Here is a 19,867-nt window from a genome sequence, read left to right on the forward strand (position 1 = left end):
TCATCTGTCATGATGTCAGGTTAGAAGAACTTGTCTGTGTGTCACATGCATTGGTCTCTGCCAATAAAGCCCGATCCTAAAAGTAAAAGGCAGCAGTTCTCTTTCATAAAGTCAGTTACACCAGAGATCATCGCTACCTCACATCTAGACTGATGCCAGGAGTTTTAGCTAAAGCTGTTGTCAAGAATTTCCATTACTTTTTAATATGAATAAATTATAAGCGAATAATGGTGCCTAAAGACAAAGTTCCAATAGGAAACATCTTTCCTCTTACCATACACAGGTGTTTACTTGTTTCTGACCTCACACTGGGGAGAAACATCCTCCTTCCTCACTTTTCTTAATGTGGCAGTATTTTCCTCACATCCAGGGATCACCCTCATTTTGCTGAAGCCAAGAGAACTGCAGGATAAGCCTTGTTCTGGTAGGAATGGTGAAAGGTTAACAGCATTTGGAGGTCTTTAAAATAACTTTAGCTTCTAAAATTTAATATAAATAGCTTTTCTCCCTCATCCATTTTTCCCAGAGAGAACAGCAGATCATGCTGATAAACAAGCATTCTTGGAGCTTTTATTTTTATTAAATAGACCAATCAAACATTTCCAACTGTCTTAAATGAACCATTTGGCATAGCAAGGAGAACCAGCCCTTAACTCTACTCAGTCTCACTTCAGGCTATTTGAGGTCTGCCTCTCCTGAAACCGTCATGAAAATGCCCATTTTGTCCTGACTGTAAGACAAAAAAGAACTCATAACGAACGGTTTTCACATTAAGCTATGTGATAAACACGGTCAATTACTATAGCACCATAAAGATAAAAGGATTTGAGAGTAACAGCTAGTTGGGATATATAAAATCCTTCAACATAGCCTGCTGTCTTTTAAAAACCTGCTGATTCATCTACCCTCTATAGTGCTTTAGTACATCTTATACCCTTCTATGAATAAATGAAGACACAACAGAAACACGTTGAAATCTCTAAAGCCATGTAAAACCCGAAGGCATTAAAATTTATTAAATGATGCAATAACAACAGAATTCTTTATTTACAATAGCATTATTTAACATCAAATAAGCAAATAGCATCAGCAAAGCAATATTAACTTGCATAAATGTATTTAAAATTTCTCTGAATATATCTACCTTTGCATAAACTGCTCACACTAGAAATACAAACATCAATGCAGGTGAACAAAGTGATGTTCAGAGTCAACTCCGTTTCGAAAATAAATCACAACCTGAAACACTGTAAGCTTTCTCCTGAAGAACCATAGTTTATATATTGCTTAATTTTACCCTTGTATAATCTTTTCATATACACACATCTCAGATGCAACTTCATGATGAACTGTACAAATAAAACCCACAAATGACATAAAGGGAAAAAAAATTTAATGACAGTAAATGTTTGAAGAAATGTGTCCATCATCTCTATTGAACAACATAAAGATTAAGTGATGATGCACTTATTCCAAAATTGTACACAATTCACTATACAAATATAATACATCAGACAGCTATGTAGGAATATACAAGACTTAAAAACAGATCTAAGGCATTATGCTAGATTTTAGCATTTTGAGGTTCTTGCACATAGCTTTTACCTGTAGTAAGAAACTTAAAAGATTTTGTTTTAGTCTACAAAGAAACACCAGGGAGAAAATTCTAATTAAAATTAAAGCCACTACAGTAAATTTTCTTTTGTGCAGAGAATGCTTTTGCTCTTAGGCAGCATACTACCATACAAATACTAGAAAACTTTTAAATTCACACCAACAATTAATGGCTTAAGTTGCATTTCAAAACTGATTGTGTATCTTTGGGTTCTGCAAGTGGAGCTGTGCCACCCATTTCATCTGTTAAGCCCATATGAATTTCGCTTTTAAACAAAGATTAAAAAATGTATTGTATAAACTGCAAAAACATTGCTTTTAATTAATACAGGCCCAAAGGGATATTGGTGTGGGACAATATTTTAAAGATTGAGTACAAATTAATTCATTGTAGCAAAACAGCTCACTTCACTTTTTAAACTTACCACATTACATGAACACTTAAACAGGTCGTACGACCATGTATATATGCTTATTTTTCACATTATGCGCCTTTCACATTTAGTAATGTTAAGTAGAACACTGATTAATTGTTCTGTTAAACAAAATCCAAGTACTTTCTCCGACAAATTTACTGTATACAGGATGAAAAATACTGATAATGAAGGGAATTGATTTGGCTTTTTTGTTTCTATAGTGATCAATATGATCAGAAGATTCCTTCACTCACTTTTCTCTTTCATGCGTTAGAAGATGACTAAAGTCACGATGAACCCAAACAGAGCCAAAGTGATAGGTACAATCTCCTTTCTTTCAAAAATGGCAATGGATGATGAAGTACATAATCACTACAGACGATAAGGGGTTTGCAGGTCTGTCGTGAAACGGGACATTTTTAAAGTATTTTGTCCACTGTGAAAAAGAATAATCTATCTGCAGAGGTTACGGTTGAGAACCAGAAAAGAATGGAATAGAAACAAAATTATTTTACAACTCATTTACGCTTTGCGGTGCACAAAGCTAATTCCTTCAAATTTATACATTTCTTATATAATTAATTTTTTGTCAGATATATAATGCAAGTTTAACACAAAGGTCGTTGCAGTAACGAGGCTGTGGAGCTCAGGGCTGACAGTTATTTTGGCTTCTCATCAGCAGGTATGAGGCTGGCTCAGCTGACTAAACACTCGAGTTTGGCAGAAATGCTGCTTCTCCACAACGGTGGCACTGCCCTGCTTAGGGACACACATGACTGTACATTTCCTGGGCTTTCACCAAAAGCCTTCTACAGAAACAGCCCATTTCGAACAACCTTTGTCATGTTTTCCTCAGCCTTAACATAGAATAGCTGCTATTTTATTTGAACCCCCACCTGAAAACCAGAACAAATCAAATGGCAACAGAATAAACCTTTCACTCCCCAAAGGCATGGCCGATGACATACTATAAAACGTGTTGCGTTTCTCATGAAATCAAACAATCTGCATTCAGGTTCGAAAGTTTGTGCATTCAGGGTCAGTGGAAAGAAAACGGAGGTCAAACTCATCAATTTCTTAATATTTCAAGTCCTCAGAAACTGGTGTGGGTTTAGTAAAAGATTATTCCAACCACAGTGGGCAAGAAAAAAAAAAACAAACACCCTCTAACAGTGGCCTGCTTAGTAACAGTTGGGTTTTCTAAGAGTTGTTATGAAAGGATATAAACATACAAAACAATCAAGAACTGGTTTCTGCAGTGGCTGCATATAATATAGGTTAGTTAAATGACATTATGAGCAGAATCACAAGGTTTAGAAAATGAGAAGTCTCAAGCCTACAAATTAGGTCTAATCAAGGCATTGTGATCCTTTACAAAACACTTTTCCAGGAGACACACACGGCTAAGAAGATATCTAATTTAATACTGAAGTACCTCATTTGGAATCAACTTCACAACATGTATATCTCACAAAAATTATACAAGTAAAACACTTAAGTTTTCAACTTAAATTATTGCTTGTTTACATATAAACTGGATTTTAGGTACCTTACAAAACGTCCTTGTAGTCCACACTGCTTTAAAATAATCAGAAACACATGATAGTGGTTAAGTCTGTAGTGATATCTGCTATTGGTCTTACAGGAATTGTTATTTTCCCAGCTAAGGGGATGGGAGCCAGAAATTATCATGCTTTAAAGCAGGTATCTTGAGCTCTTTGATATTATGCACCAATTCTGCCACTATCATAATCAGTACATGCATTACCATCAAACTTTGCTGTTCAGCATCCAGTAACTGGCTATCCAGATTGGTGGAAACACACCTAAGGAAATATAGGGGGGTTACCTGTTTGTTTTTTTATTCTACTAGAAAGAAGAGGAAGATGACAGAGGTCAGGAGAGCCAGGTCAAAAAAAAAAATCAGGATTTGCTGACTGTTAGGAATTTAATTAAAGTGATTGTTAGGAATTTAATTAAATGAAGATGTAACCAACTTGTGTTTTTTTGGATTCATGACTTGCATTATAAACATCACCACAAAACCCAAGTGAAACACCCCTGTATAAACCAGCCCTCTTACACAGTAATTTTAATCCGTTTTACCACTTTAACCCCATTCAAAATTGGTCTGTATAGTCTTCTGCATCGGTTCATCTTCTCTGACTTCTTAGTGGAACACGCTTGTTGGAGGTCTCTGTATGTACCAGACGTTGCTTCTACACCCTCCTCCACGTCTCCTCTCCGCCCCAAAATGCAGGCCTTAGTCTAAACCACCAGTTTTCAGATGGAACTGAATCCTTTGCACCAGACTGAGTAAGCCAGGGAAAACAAAGCAAAAAAACCCCAAGGTCTAGAACTAAACAGAAACAGAACGAGAGCATGGTTGTTTTTCCTTAAATACATACATTTAAATACATTCAATCTGACATGGTTTATGAAAATTGCCTGTCAACATTTACTTCGCAGGAGAGATCTAAGTTGCACTAAGGTGAATGCAGTGAACAGACTGAGCGACTGTCTGTACGCTAGCTTCAGACTGTCAAAGAAGAGGCTGCTCTTCGGCAACAACTGCCCAGCTCCCTTCGGGAAGGCAGGGCTGAGTCCTGTCTGCAGCTGCCACCGGCGCTGGCAGCTCAGCTGAGTCACCACAAACAGACGCAGCTCTTCAAATCGGTAAGGATTTGGGGCCATAAGCCCAGTCAGCTGAAGAAAGAAGCAACCGAACCACACCCAGGGTCAGCAATATTTCTGCAAAAAAAGAGAAATTGAAGAAAAACAAATGAATTCTTCCTTCTGCGACAGCGAAGATGGATAGGTGAATGAGAGCTGGATGCTGGACTGCAGCATCCGTCATCGATCGCACATTGCTGCATTATTTTAAACCTGAAAATTAATTTAAATTTATAAAGCTAGACTTTTCTTTGTGTACACTGAGACAATTGACTTGTGATTTAATTCCAGTGATATCAGTGGGGGGTTAATTTCACTGCATTCTTAGGTCCTTAATCCATTTCAATTATCACAGACGTTATAACGACTCGGGATCATTGCCTATTGTGGACTCCAGCTAAAGGCACAGCAATATGGTTTAGGAGAAGTATCATACTTGGAGTATGTGCAAAATCTCCCTGTGTTACTGCTGTTACCCTCAAAGGAAACAACTGCCTTGGTTCACTTTCCCCTCTAAGAATTGTAACAAAAAAGGGAATAAAAACTACTGATTCCTAGAGATGTTCTCTTACATCATAGTTACTACCCTTGCAATGCCTTTACACAAATAGAATACAAACTGCTTTCAGTCAAGTTGTTTATCTTGTACTTTCTTATTTAAAAAAAACATCAGGATGTGGTTTTCACAGTTGTTTTAAGACCATCCCTTCCAGCAGCTGCAATCTGTGCCTCTCTGCCTTCCTCCCCTCACAAAGTCCTGCTCCCATGGGGCGCTGTGGTCAAGTCAGAGAGCCAGTCCAGCCAAAGCCCAGTTTTCTCCTCCCCTGGGGTTGCTTTTCACTCGTATCCTGTGGCTCTGTCAGCAGAGTGGTTCTTTGCTTGCAGCCAGGGGCAAGGAAGGCCCCGTTTGCTCAGGGACAGTGCTGGCAGTCAGCAGCTTTCTCACCGGTCCATGTGCGTGCTGCTAGGTTGCCTCCTGGAAGCTGTCTACACCATGCTTTGGACTTTACCACACTTTCCTCTGCCATCACACATGGCATCGAAACATTTCTCTAGTGTCAAATAAAGTCGGTGACAGGAACTACCCTGCAATTCAGGAAAGCAATGTCCTATGGCTCGCACCTCTGCTATTCCCAGCCCAGCTGGTGCAGCTGGAGGTCTTTGGGGCAACCAGACATGAGCACAGTCCAGAGGCCCACACTGAGTCCTGCTCCTCCTTGCTTCATCACAGGATGTACACCTCACGCTCATATCAGTCATGCCCTGACAAACATGGACAAGCTAAACTTTGGCTCCTCTTCCTAACATGTTGAGAGGCAGCTCAGGGACCCTGTTAGTGCTCTGTGACCATAAAGTGTGGAACAGGAGTGAAAATCCAAAGATGTCCATATTTTCAGAGCAGACATTTAGCAAACAGTATAGAGATGCTAAATAAATGCTTCCACTCTACCAGTGACTTGAAAAAAATTCACACTGCAAAAGTTTTTTTTTAATAATTTAAGAAAGATTTGAGTCACAGGGTGATAACACATAAAGGAGGGGATAAGACAAAGAAGGCGCAAGCGTACCTGTAGAAAAACATTTCTCCACCCTTTTCCTTTAGATATAACCAAACCGAACAGAACAAAGAAATATGTCAAATTATTATCTCCAGGCTGACAATGCATGTGGGAAAATTTGCTCAGAATAACTTCCATAGCTGATGTACGCAACTTCGGAGTAGAGAAGTAATCTGAAAACCCCAAAGATAATTGACTCCAAGACTCCTGCTATACTGTATGAAGTGAAAGTGGACGTCCCTCAAAAACCTCAGCCACAAACAGTATTCTTCAGACATTTACTTTTAAACAGGAGCAGGTTCAAAACCTTCTTTTACCATGTGAAATTAGTTAATATAAATTTGTTCCAATAATGGCAAAATAATATATTAAACTGTTCCAGATGCAACTGTTTTCATCTCTACAAATGAAGGGTACTTTGTGCCTTGAAAGATATAGAAAATTCTCTGTCCTCTAGTTAGCTTATAGAATCATAGACTCATTGGCTGATTTGGGCTGGAAAGGACCTTAAAGACACCTAGTTCCCACGCCCCTCCCATGGGCAGGGACACCTTCCACTAGATCAGGTTGCTCCAAGCCCCATCCAGCCTGGCCTTGAACACTGACAGGGAGGGGCAGCCACAGCCTCTCTGGGCAACCTGTGCCAGTGTCTCATCACCCTCACAGTGAAGAATTTCTTCCTAATATCTCATCTAAATCTCCCCTCTTTCAGTTTGAAACTGTTACCCCTCATCATATCACCACACTCCCTGATCAAGAGTCCCTCCGCACCTTTCCTGTAGCCCCCTTTAAGCACTGGAAGGCCACTATAAGGTCTCCCCAGAGTCTTCTTTTCTCCAGGCTGAACAACTCAAACTCTCTCAGCCTGTCCTCATAGGGGAGGTGTTCAGCCCCTGATCATCTTCATGGCCTCCTCTGGACCCCCTTGAGCAGGTCTGTGTGTATTGTGCTGGGTGCCCCAGAGCTGAACACAGCACAGCAGGTGAGGTCTCACTGGAGTGGAGCAGAGGTGGAGAATCACCTCGCTCGACCTGCCGGCCAGCTTCTCTGTTAAACATTAGTATCATCCTTGCAAGTCTTAAGCTGAAGAAGTTTTATCCTTAATATGTCAAAAAGTGAAACATGTCAAAGTGAAACAGTATTAAGCAAACAAATTAAAACAATAAATGTAGAGATTTGGTATCCATAGTTGTACAGATTTCAGCAACAGCGTGTTATTTCTTGGTTACTCAACCCTAAACAGAACTGATCCTTGTAAATGCACTGTTGTTGAGATCAATTTTACAAAACACAGCCACAACTGCCCAGGGGTGAAACACATTCATCCTCTCCTCATCTTTCTCATTACACAACTTATGCTTTAAAAGAAAAGTTACATAGGAGTAGCTGATAGCACAGATACATGAAAATAGTAGCTACTTTACCTCTGTTACAGTTCAAAGCTCAGTAAAAGGCATTTATAGCACATATGAACTATCTCAATTTTCCTCGACAGTCACAAGTACATCAGTAGAATGACAGTAAAATCACAAAGCGCAGTCCTATTTACCCTTACAGAATAACCTAAGGGGTTTAAGAAGTTCCTTTTCCACAGGTGGGACAAAACTGCTCTCATGCATGGCCACCATCCGTCTCCTTGTCTCAACACCCACCCCGTTATTTTAATTTTAAACCCCTCAGATTCCCTGTCCAAAGTCCTGCCACTCCTTTCCTTCCACCTGCACCCTCTCCCCTGACCGCTCTCCACCCTCGCTTGCACATCTCCGGACCTTTCCCATCACTTCCACTCTCTCTTCCTCCTCTAACGCAGCACATATTGCATATTTTCGTTAATAGAATCACAGAACGGTAGGGGCTGGAAGGCACCTCTGAAGATCACCTAGTCCAACCCTGCTGCTAAAGCAGGTTCACCTGGAGCAGGTTGCACAAGACTGAGTCCAGGCAGCCTTTGAATATCTCCAGGGAAGGAGACTCCACAACCTCCCTGGGCAGCCTGTTCCAGTGCTCTGCCATCCTTAACAGTAAAGACGTTTTTCCTCATGTTGAGGCAGAACTTCCTGTGCTCCAGTTTGTGCCCGTTACCCCTTGTCCTGTCACTGGGCACCACTGAGAAGAGCCTGGCCCCATCCTCTTGACACCCACCCTTTCGATATTTATAAGCGTTGATAAGGTCCCCTCTCAGTCTTCTCCTCTCCAGGCTAAAGGGTGAGTTCCCAGGAGTAACCACCCAAGTGACCGCAGGATGGCTGCAGACAAGCCTCCCTCTACGCACAGACCCTCCATGCCTGGGGACCGGAGCTTGGCTTTTCATGTGAACCAGGAACGTGTGAAAAGAATCGGCATCCGGGAAGTTTTAAGCACGTATGTGTGCAAAGAAAAAGAGGGATACCATAAAATACACGTACAGTTACTATTTCTCAGTACTTTCACATTCCTAATTTCATTAATCTTGATATATTTTCAGTCATTTTTTAAAAATTTCCTCTGTAATTCCCGTTTCTTTAACAGTAGAAAACTTTACATTTCGCTATCGGGCTCAGTAAAACAGGAAAATGACCCCGCCGCAGCCCGGCCCTCGGGAGGGGGCAGCCGGGGCGGGGCGGCCCCACCAGCCGCTAGATGGCGCCTGCCGGCCGCGCCGCGCGGGCCCCGGCCCCGCCCCCCCGGAGGGACGTCATACGGCGTGCGCGGGGACCCGCTGGGCCGCACGGCGGGGGGGTGGGGGTGGGGGTGTGTGACGTGTCTAATCACGTCAGGTCTCGAAGCACCCGGGTTGTTGTCACCACCTTGCTTTAAATGAGGATTATTTCCATGAAAGCCCCTTCCGCCGGGGAGGGGCACGTCACTTGCGCGCCAAAGGCCACGCCACGGCCGCCCTGAGGTGCGCCACCCTCTGCAACCAGACCGGCTGAGCCGAGCTACCGACCGCTCGCAGCCCTGCCAGGGGGGAACTTGTGTGCAAACCCGTTCACTTCTACCGCTCTGCTCAGAAGCGGCACCGCATGGAAAGCGGTAATAATGAAAATAATTCACGAGGTTTTCTCCCTCGGTGCAACGCAACGAGGGGTGGAAGCACGCTTGGGCAGGGTGAAACGTGAAACGGGTTAAGCGTCCAGCAGTGCAGAGACAAAACAACAGGGAGGCTCTCCCACCAGCAGCAAATGGTCCTGTCAGTGCTCTGTGGAAAGCAAACACAACCATGCGCACGTCTGCTGAACGTGACCCTTTGTTAATTCAGCCGTGTACTGTATCTTGTTAGTGTAAATGCTTTCTGGATTATCCAGTAACTCTAGTGGGATCTAAACAAAGAACTTAATACAGAAGTCACCAAAAGCAGAATTAAAAAAAAAAAAAAGTGTGAAAAACCCCAATTACTATTACCCTGGGTACTTTTAACTTTGTAAGTTAAAAGATACTGTGTGCATTCCAGACCACAGTATGTTCACAGTTCTGTTCCCTCCATATGCCCTATGCATGCCATTTCTTACCCGTGTTGCATCTCCATCCTGCTTTATCATATCCATTCCAGGCAGCTGGTTTGGAAAAAGATTGCCTCCCCTCATAGCAGGATCATTAACCTATTGGTAATGAGATATTAAGGAGAATGAATTTAAAAACACATTGTGAAGAGGTCTGGGAATTAAAAAGCAGCATTACAAACCACTGTGCTACTTGCATATACCAACATCCACTTCTGAGATGATGCTGGAATCAGGGAAGTGACTCCATAGCTCAGCACCCTTCTTGCACAGCATGTGTTTGACTCATATTATTCTGCTTCACAGTCAACAACAAAGATTTCATTCCTGATACTATGACCCTTGTGCATGTTTTACAAAGCAGGCTCCATAAATTAGGTCAGTATTCTTTGAAGATGACATGCCTGCTACAGAAGTCCTGAAAGCAGAAACATGTAACTACTTTCCTAACCTTAATAACACATGGCTTTTCTGCTTGCAAACCACAACATCATTTTTTCAAAGCCTGATGAGGTAACACGTAGGCTGAATTACACCAATTATTGACTTGATTTTAATGACACTTATTCTCCTGCTTGTAAGCAATGGGCAACGGGGGGAAGACAGCATTAAACAGGAAAACATGCACTGGCATGCTTTCCTAAAGGGACAGTCTCAACAATTTTCTGAACGGAGCCACGGGAAAGTATTGAAGCTGTGTGTTTCTGCACAACCAAAGGGTCCGTCATGCTTAGTTATGTGGAAAGAGTGGCTTGCCAAATTTACAGCACTGCTTTCTTAATCAAAGGATTAATCTCACTGTGTAGGAACTGGTATAAAATACAAAACACAGCCCTTCAGCAAGGTTCTGAAGTATTAGAAAATCCAGCTTTCCTTAGAGGTTTTCCAGGGAAAGAAACCTCTTTCTAGGGAGTCTTTGTGGGCTTGGTTCTCTCTGTTACTTCCCTCAGACCAGATGGGTGTGATAATAGTGAAGATAAGCCCCTCCAGATTTCGCCAGAAGGAAAAAAATGTTTTTGGTGTCACCTGCCCGTTTAGAGACTCGTGTTGTCAAGAAGAGGAGATTCTGCCACTGCACTACCTCACTCCAGCTACAGCAACCTGCTGCAGCAAGGGGGGAAGACTGTCTTAAATTTACCACACTAAAGTCTTCTCGTTTCAGGTCCTCCCGACTGTTGTTTCTGTTGCTATTCACCAATTTTGCCAAGTATCGCAAAGCTAAATGCAATCACACGCAACCATCTAAAGAGGTGGCTTCAAATGCTGCCACACAAGACCTCAGTTAATAGGAAAGGTTAAAAACTTAACATGTTTTTGCTACAGGAATTTCAGTTCTGAAGAAACTGATTGTTTAAAGTGCTGCACTCCTAGTGATGCTTTCTGCTTCTTAATACAAACATGCAGACTTTTAAACCTGAATGTGAAAATTTAGATCAGAAGAGAATGACACTGTTTTGTTTGGAAAGAAAGAAAGTAGACAGCTTTGCAGCTTTATCTACATGCATTTGACTAAGCCACAGAATCCACGTTTGGAAAGTGTTTTCTGCTATTGATCAATGTTCATCAGAATGCACAGGCACAAATGCCTTTTCTCTTTGTTCAGCAGGCAAAGGAAAAAATAAAAAGCGGAAATAAAAAAAATTGTATACTGAATCAGCAGCCATTTTGGAACAAAAGGATGACTGTGTGATTTGTATCATGGCAGTTAGGACAGGTATGGAAAAGGAAGATGGTTCCAGGCTGCACGCCACAAAAGCAGCAAAAGCATCAGTGAATTTCCTATTACAGAATCTCTTTGCTAGTGAGGATGCAAGAATCCTGACTGCCATGGTATTGGATACAAAAAAAAAAATCTACCATTTTGTTACATGAATACATTTGCTTCAGCAGTCCTTGAAACAAAATGCCCCACACTCACACGTCAATTTTTCTGACTACAATAACAATTCAATCAGAAAAGCGTGGAGAAGGACCAAGAAATGGAAGGGGTTTTATCACTTTCTGAAGACAGGTCAAGTGGTGTTATCAGATATGAAATCTGACTAAAACAAGACAGATGATGTCTTACAATTCCTTTACAATGAAGCACATCAATACATGCCTCTGCTAATAAAGCAGAATTATATATAAGTTGTCTAATAAGAAAAGTTTCCTACACTCCAGAGCTCCTTTCAGCCAGAATGCTGAACAAAATCAAAATACTGTTTCAGGATAACACCTTGTAGATGTTATGATAATGTTGGCCTGTGGAGTACTGCCTTGAGCAGATTAACAAACACCTACTCTGAGTAGACATCTAGATAGGGGTTTATTTCAGATCCTGAAAAGCCTCTTCTCTTGCGTCGGTTTCAAATGGCTTCTCCGATAGCTCAGTACATAACATGGATCCATGATGCAAAATAAGGAACAGGCACAAACAACAGTCTGTTGTGCAAAGAAGAACATGAGGACAAGGACACAGTAAGTTGTATGAATGGTGCGACACTGGGAAGGTTTAGACTTTCTCAGTGCCTGTGAAAGCTGTTGTGGACAGAAGGAACCTGCAGACCTGGCAGCTGCCATGTCAGCACTCCTGGCAGCAGCCTCCTCTACAAGACACACTAGTAAAAGCAGCCTGAAGAGCTTTAATGTAATTATAAGAGAGAAGATGGTAACGAGACAAGGTCTGATCCCTCAAGTACATAAAAGAGTCTCTAAGCATCATAAATAGCAAGCCCATTTTGAGGATAATCTTCATTTTTTACTCGGTGATGCTAGGAGCCTAGGTAGTAAACAAGAGAAGTTGGAGATACACCAGTAAGGGGAGATAAACACCAAACTTACTATTTCTGAGCTCTGGCTATGTCTGTATGATACAGTATAATGCCACAAAGAGACAGGGGACTGAACCAAACCAACCTGTTTGGTACCAAAGGTAACATATCTGCTTCTCACTGGGTAAATAAGCCCAGGCATAGCTGTTTACTAACAGGTTAATACCTATTACTTCCAAACCCATCCAATACCATGTGAAGTGTTGTTTTCAACAGCTGGAACACAGTTGTAATGTAACCACTGTTACTCACTGTGGCCAGAAAGAGATAAGCATGTAAAGATAAAATTATGTTGCGGAACAAAAAATGGCATTGAATAAGTAAGTAAAAGTGTAGGTGTATTAAAAAACCCAGATGAGTTTAACAATAAGTTTTTAATGCACAGTAGTGAAAATGCCAAAAGAATGAATGAAGTGGCAACAGTAATTCTGATGCAGTCATTTTGAAAGCCACCAGTTACAAGAAAAAGTTCAGCACAACCTAGGTCAATGGCTAAATAAAGGTGCCAAACTGTACAACACTAGGCCCTGAAAACAGAAAAAAAAAATCAATTTTAGCATTCAAATACAAATTTTTATTTATTCATGTCTCAGAAAAGACAGTGTGAAGTAGGACCGCAAACATTCCTGAGGACTAAAAAGTGCTGTCTTGTGGCCCAGCAGTGGCCCCTCAGCTGTGAGCTGGCCACCTCTGACCTAGATGAAACACAAAACCTTTGCTTGCAGGTGACACAGGGCTGGGGTGGTAAATCAGGAGGAAACCAGGTCACTGCTACAGAATGAGCCACAGCACTTTAGTCAGCCAGACTCAATCTAAGAAATGCAATGTGATGGAGACAAAAGGCAGGCAATAAATTTGGGAACAAAGGATGCAGGTTTCATCAATGTAGAATGTGCTGAGGAGGATTTGGGGATCACTGTAAAGGTTTCAGCATGTGCTCTCCAGTGTGACATTGTCACCAACAGGGTCAAGGCAACCCCTGGACTGAAAGAGAAATTACGAGCAGAACTGGACTCTACACAGCTTTAGTGCAGTCACTGTTAAATCAGCGTCTCCGGTTACTCCGTTCATACTTCTAGAAGGTTACAACAATGGAGTTTAATGTAGATCCACGACAGGGACTGAGGGGCCGAAAAACAAATGCTGAAATGAATAAAGAACCTCAGCCTGTGCAGCTTACTGGAAGTTAGATAAATGCTATCTTGAAACAGGATCTTGTAGTCTAACAGGAAGGAAAAGCAGTGTGACAACTGTGCCAGTGGAAACTGTAGTCTGCATGGAAATCTTTGAAACAAACCCAGACCTCATCCTATAATGCGTGTTTCTCAATTCAGGATCCTGGGGAAAATGATGTAGCATGGGCATGCTGAGAAATCAGACTGGGCTGTCAGCTTCAAATCCCCACTCTTTGCTTTTTTGGTTTTACTGTTGTTTTACTACATTAAATGTGTGCAACAGTATGCACTCGGGAACTACTACTAATAAAAAAGTCCGCAATAATTTGGCTTAGCAACTGGGAGTATCAGAGAAGGTGACAGATTTGGGAGTATCAAAATTACTTCAGGTCACCAGTATGTGGCAGCTGTAAAAGACAAATGTGATCTGGGGCTGTATCTGTCAGAGTATTCCAAGAGAAATGGGGAAGAACTAATGTTACACACATATCTCTGGTGCTTAGGAAATACTGATTCAAACTAGAACAGGTGCAGAAAAGGAAAGGGAATTTAAAGCCTACAAGACCACACTGAAACACTGTGGCTTAACTTACAAGAAAAACCCCAAGAAACCCAAACCAGAACAATCCAACAATTTTGGAACAACAAGAATAAAATTCATGTTGATAGAATGTCTCTTTCTAAAATACAAGAAAAGAAAAGAGCCATTTAAGCTAAAGGACAATATTGGAAAAGTAAATACTCTGTTGTCAAATTTAGGCTGGAAAATGGACATACATTAACAAGCCAATAATATAAGCAGCTTTAAACTGGATCATGATGGTTTCAGAAAAGAGGTTTATGATATGAGCCACCATAGCAGGAGATACTGCCTGAAGACACAAAAGGTACTTTCCTGCCAATATTTCTAAGAAAAGGCCATAATTTCCAGTCTGTGTTTTGAACAAATGGGAGTTCAGCTCTGAAACAAACATTTGAATCTGTTAATTAAGAGGACTTGTTTGTCAAATACTTACACTGTGTGAGTTTAATTGCAGGTCAACAAACAGAAATGTTATTTTCCTTATTTCAGATCCCCTAAGTAGCAGTCTCAAAACCGAGTGTGTGAACCTCCTCTCAGCAGAAAAGGACAGGTTACTTACCTATTGATTCAGCACCCTATTTTATACACACCACCTGACAAAAAGTGTGGATTTTGTGCTCGTGAACGTATCAGACTGATAGTTCTTGAAGCTGACTGCCTATTGTCTGGTACTACAAACACAGTGGCATTAGAAGCATCTTCCACACACTGCCCACGCCAGCGTCTTTCACTCTTATCTCTGGGAAACAGCTGCCTGTTCCCAGGCAGTCCCATTCAGTCCTAGCATCCACTGCTGAGAAAATTAGCAAGGACACTGGTGACCTGCAACTGTGCTATGGAAACTTACCTACTGCAAACAGGAGCTAGATCAGCATGCACTTTCCACGGAAGTCCAGGAGCAACTACACATGCTAGCTACAATGGTGCTAGGTCAAAATGGGAAATTTAGATGCAAAAAGTGCTCTCTACCTCATTGGTCACCTTGGTTATCTGAGTGCAGAGCTAAAAACAAAGCCTTTTTGACACCATCATTTCTCAAGAAAATTTGTTGTAAAAAGAAACGTAAATGGCTTACAGCAGTTACAGCCTAACACAGCAGTCCTGAAAAACTACTGAAAGTCAAAGCAAATCCTCTAGCTGTCATCTCATGTCCTTAAATTCTCTCACCTGCTCAGGACCCATGGAGGACAACCCTGATGTAGGCACAGAGGTCGCTGAGGTCATGCTGATCTGCCCTGTCATCTGGTTCATGTTGTTCATACCACTTGTGTTGGTTGCCATGGATACACTGATGTTCATGTTATTATTGTACATGCTGGTGCTTGCTTGCTGCCCAAAATGTGGTGGGGACTGTTGTGAAAACATGCTACAGCAAGGAATGGAAAAAGCAATGTGTCAGACTTAGAATGCTGAAGCCACTAAGAAACTACTCTCTTTTTAATATATCTTAAGCTAGAATTTGAATATACTGTCGTTTATTCCAACTTCAAAGGAAAAACTAGTTTTCAGCTACATTCATGTCTAAGGAATACATTTACAAAATTTAAGGTCCCATGTCTGTGCACAAAAATGCATGCCTTTGGCGTGTGGAACTATGGCAGAGTACAAATCTGTTATGCGTGTGCAGTAACAGCCAATTAGCTGTCTAAATGGGCTGTGTACATATTTTAAATACGTTTGGGAAAGTAATTTTTGGAGGGAAAGGAAAACACCTTTTTCTCCCTCCAGTGTTAGCATAGCACAGGACTGTTGAGCTGAAATTGGATCTGGTCTGATAAGCTTGCTTTTTGCAAAAGAGGCTATTTGCACATATGAATACCAGATTTGCACATATAATTATGGCAAGTGGGCTCACAAATATAGACATGCAATTGTGCAGAAATTTATTTACTAAATCTTAGCATCAGGTTTTGTAAATGTGGCACTTTAAGAAAGAACATAAAGTCTAAGACAATTACCCCCTATATTCATTTAAGGCCATTTCAGAATAATTTAAGGAGGAGTAACTATAGAAGATCTCATCCCAGATTTTATTCAAAGTCAAGTGCTTTCTGGATAGGATCTTCCTTCCCATTATGTCTGAAGTCATATGAGAGACCTTTTTTACGTTTCTTAAAATGCACCTCACTCTTTACACATCAGTCTTTTCTCTTTTTGAGCATAATCCAACAGTCAATAAAAGAATTATTACAGACAATGTATGTAGTCTGTTAAGAGGGCCTGCATTAGCCTGAAATACCGTGGAAGGGCTGCTGTTGGTCAGACGGCATGCAGTAACTACCTCTGTATCAATGGCTGACTTCTACTTCCCTGTGAAGCACTACTCCCACAGCTGAGGAAATCTTTCAGGGTTAACGGTCAACCTTGCACTTGGGTGCTCCATTAGGCTATCGCTGCGCACTGTGAGACTTGGTGGAGCACAGCGGCATTCTGGGCACAGGACCAAACTCAGAAAATCCCACCATTCTCTTCCTTCCAATTCCATGTCTTTTCAGGCCACCTAACCCCGTTTTTAAGTTGTTATCTGGATGGCTGAAACAGTACACTACAGATCATTGTGAATACTCAGTGGCTTGTGTAAACACATTTGACATGTCTCTGCTGTAGAGCTGCAGTTTAGCAAGCCAACCATCAGTCTTATCGAGCTGCCCCTGCTGCTGTTTCAGCAGAAGCCACGACAGGGGTAGCTCTGCCTCCTGCAGATGCTTCAGGAAGACAGTGAGGAAGAGGCACAGACAAGGATGAGGATAACAGTTAAATCAGTTGCTTTATGGGGAACTTTACTTGCATCAGCCTCATCACTGAAATACTGGTGTTTCGGGCTTATTAAATCTTCGTCAACCAATGGGAAAAAAATCTATTGCTGGGCTGGGATAGTAAGAGCAGCCTGAGAACTTCAGGATGACAAAAGCGCTGTACTAGGGACAACTGTGGGCACCCCAGTGTCAAGTGATACAGGCTGTACACCAACCTGATAGCTCTTCCTGTCTGCCACTAAAAAGCAGAGATCATTGCCATCTGGAAGCTCGTTGCTGCCTACTGATAGCGTTCAACAGCCAGCTCATTCAATGTGGACAGACTGATTATCAGAGCTATACTGACTGGGGCAGGGGCCTCAACTGCAAAGGTGACTGCATGCATGAGGCATGCTACAATGCTCTCAGAGAATGACAGTTATATGCTGATCCCCAGCATGTGCAAGCACTAATGGACTGAACCTGGTTGCACTCCAGCGTTTAAAGCAGGAGATGATATCCAGTCACTGCAATTCCAGAGCAGCAGGGAACGCATAGGCTCCGGCTCAGCTGATCCAGCCATGTGGAAAGCAGCGTGGGAGCACAACGTGAAAATCGTATGCAGAAGAAATGCATCCACACAAATGTTAGGGGCTGGAGCTCACTGTGCAGCAGAGGTGCTTCTTAAGGGCACATAGTGTGTATCGGTTATCACAGACAAAGCAGTGCATTGTGTGGATGCAGGTCTTTTAGCTATGCACTCACTTGCCTTGTGTGAAGACAGAACTTAAACCAACTCGTCAAGCCAAATTGAAAAGAAATCTCGTTTAGGATAGATGGTTAACAACGAAGAAGCAAACAGTTACATCAAACAACCCCATAAGTAAGTGTAGACCATAAATGACCCCATTACTCTGTGTGTTCCATTTTGGTTTTGTTCTGGATTTACCTGTTTCCACCCATATTCCCTTGTGCCCACCCATTCATCTCCGTAGAGGACTGATAGGCAGGATTAGCCTGAGACTGCTGAATCATGGGGCTTTGAGTATGAGCCAGTCTTGGGGACATCAGTGGACTCTGAGGAGTGGTGGCCCCTGTGAAGCCTGGATCGGGCTGCTGACTAATACCTGAAGAAGAAAACGAGGCAGTTAGTCACTGCATATTCAAAGTTAAAACAGGCCAAGAGCTCATACCTGCAGACATGTGTTTACACAGTCCTACGTATGTCATCTGCAACCTACAACCTCGTGCCTTAACATGGGATCTAGATTAAAAGCAAGACATCATCAACTAATACTATATGGATAACCTTAAAAAAAATTTACGTAAGTATGTTGGCTGCCTGTGTCCCCTAATTACACAAGTGGTCTCTCCCCTCTACAGACCAAAACAAAAACACTGGTAAGTTACTTCCCCACCCCTGCTCCCTGCCCTGCAAACTGCATTCAAAACAATAAATAAAACATACTGCTTCTGTCTATGAATCCATTTTGGTGAAAGTTACGCACAACCCATTTACTGCATGGCACCACCTTTTAACATTTAGGCTATAATTTTCGTTTAAGTCCCTAGAACCTCAGTATCTCCCTTTCTGTGTCCCTGCAAAAACAGGCAATGCCATTTTGTGCAAGCATTTAATGATTTTTTTTAAATCAAAAATTTACCTAGAAGCAAAGAAAACCTAATTTAAATTGTAAAATGCCAATTGTGTGCAGAAATTTTGTTTTAAGCCGAGTCACTTTGGTCTTGTTTGAGTGCATCACAAACAAACTCAACAGAAACAGCCACTCATAATGCTGGGGTAAGAAGGTGGTAGGAAATCTATTCTTATATTCACTGTCTGTGTGACTTAACTTCTCCATATCTTTATCTATATCATAAAATGGGAATAGCATAATGCCTCTTCATTTTCTTAAAGCAATTACAAATACATGGAGGGAAAACACTATTATGATTTAAAACCGGTGTAAAGGATAACAGATCAGTAAGAGCAGATAACAAATTATGTCCATCCAATTCTAAATTTGTTATGTGAGCAGAACTTGCACATAACATTATTTAATATAATTGTAATATAACTTATACAATACCTATTTATAACGAAGTTGTATAACAATAACTGTATGGAGGTAACTGCCCCATGCACCCCCAGAACAAAGTGGTATGCAGCTTTGTAAAACATACAAAGAAAGTGGTATTATCTTATTACACACAGGTTTAAGGACAGGGAAGGGAATACCTTATCTGAAACTAATTTGTATTATTTAAATTCAATAGTTGTTAATTTTACATTATAATGTACACATGAAAAATTATCCTTCTTGGGGAAGTATCTGTGATATTTAAGCAGTATCTTATTACCAAAATGAAAGAAAAAAATACGTACAATTTGCTTCTGGTCACTATGCTGTTCGCCAACATTCAGTTCACATCTTTTTCTTCATTGGCACTTCTATCGTACGTATTGGTTTGTTTAGTTCAGTCACAATTCAGAGCCCATCAACCCAATATGTACGCACAGATGTGTTCACGTGTGGATACACACTTTTATCTGCATCTCTATGTAACAAGCATACACATCGCACTTCTGCTATTTCTCGAAAAGAGAGCAGTGCTTGGAGAATACGTGGCACTATAGCTAGGAAACTGCAAGGCACTATGTTGCATTTAAGGACTCCCAAGGGGCCTGAACCTCCGTGTTTCCCATCATTCCCACGGAGCTAGGCAAGGGGCTGTGGGAGGCAGGGCTTGGACCTGGCATTGGGGGAACATGGAGGAGTAAGGACTACTGAAATGCTGAACCAGGGGGGTGGAACCAGT

General features: G+C 41.5%; 1 protein-coding gene across 1 annotated transcript in view; it reads right to left on the minus strand.

The window, feature by feature from the left end:
- Positions 1-4,750: 4,750 nt before the first annotated feature.
- Positions 4,751-19,867, minus strand: part of NCOA2 (nuclear receptor coactivator 2) — a 74,723-nt gene continuing 59,606 nt past the window's right edge. The window contains exons 18-21 of the mRNA XM_086466062.1: positions 17,997-18,174; positions 15,480-15,678; positions 9,751-9,840; positions 4,751-4,781 (exon numbers count right to left, since the gene is read on the minus strand). Coding sequence (XP_086322188.1) covers positions 4,770-4,781; positions 9,751-9,840; positions 15,480-15,678; positions 17,997-18,174 — 479 coding nt within the window. The 3' untranslated portion in view covers positions 4,751-4,769. The remainder of the gene's footprint in view (positions 4,782-9,750; positions 9,841-15,479; positions 15,679-17,996; positions 18,175-19,867) is intronic.

This window comes from Leptosomus discolor, chromosome 5, assembly GCF_034619465.1.
Source record: "Leptosomus discolor isolate bLepDis1 chromosome 5, bLepDis1.hap2, whole genome shotgun sequence".
NCBI classification, from domain to species: domain Eukaryota; kingdom Metazoa; phylum Chordata; class Aves; order Leptosomiformes; family Leptosomidae; genus Leptosomus; species Leptosomus discolor.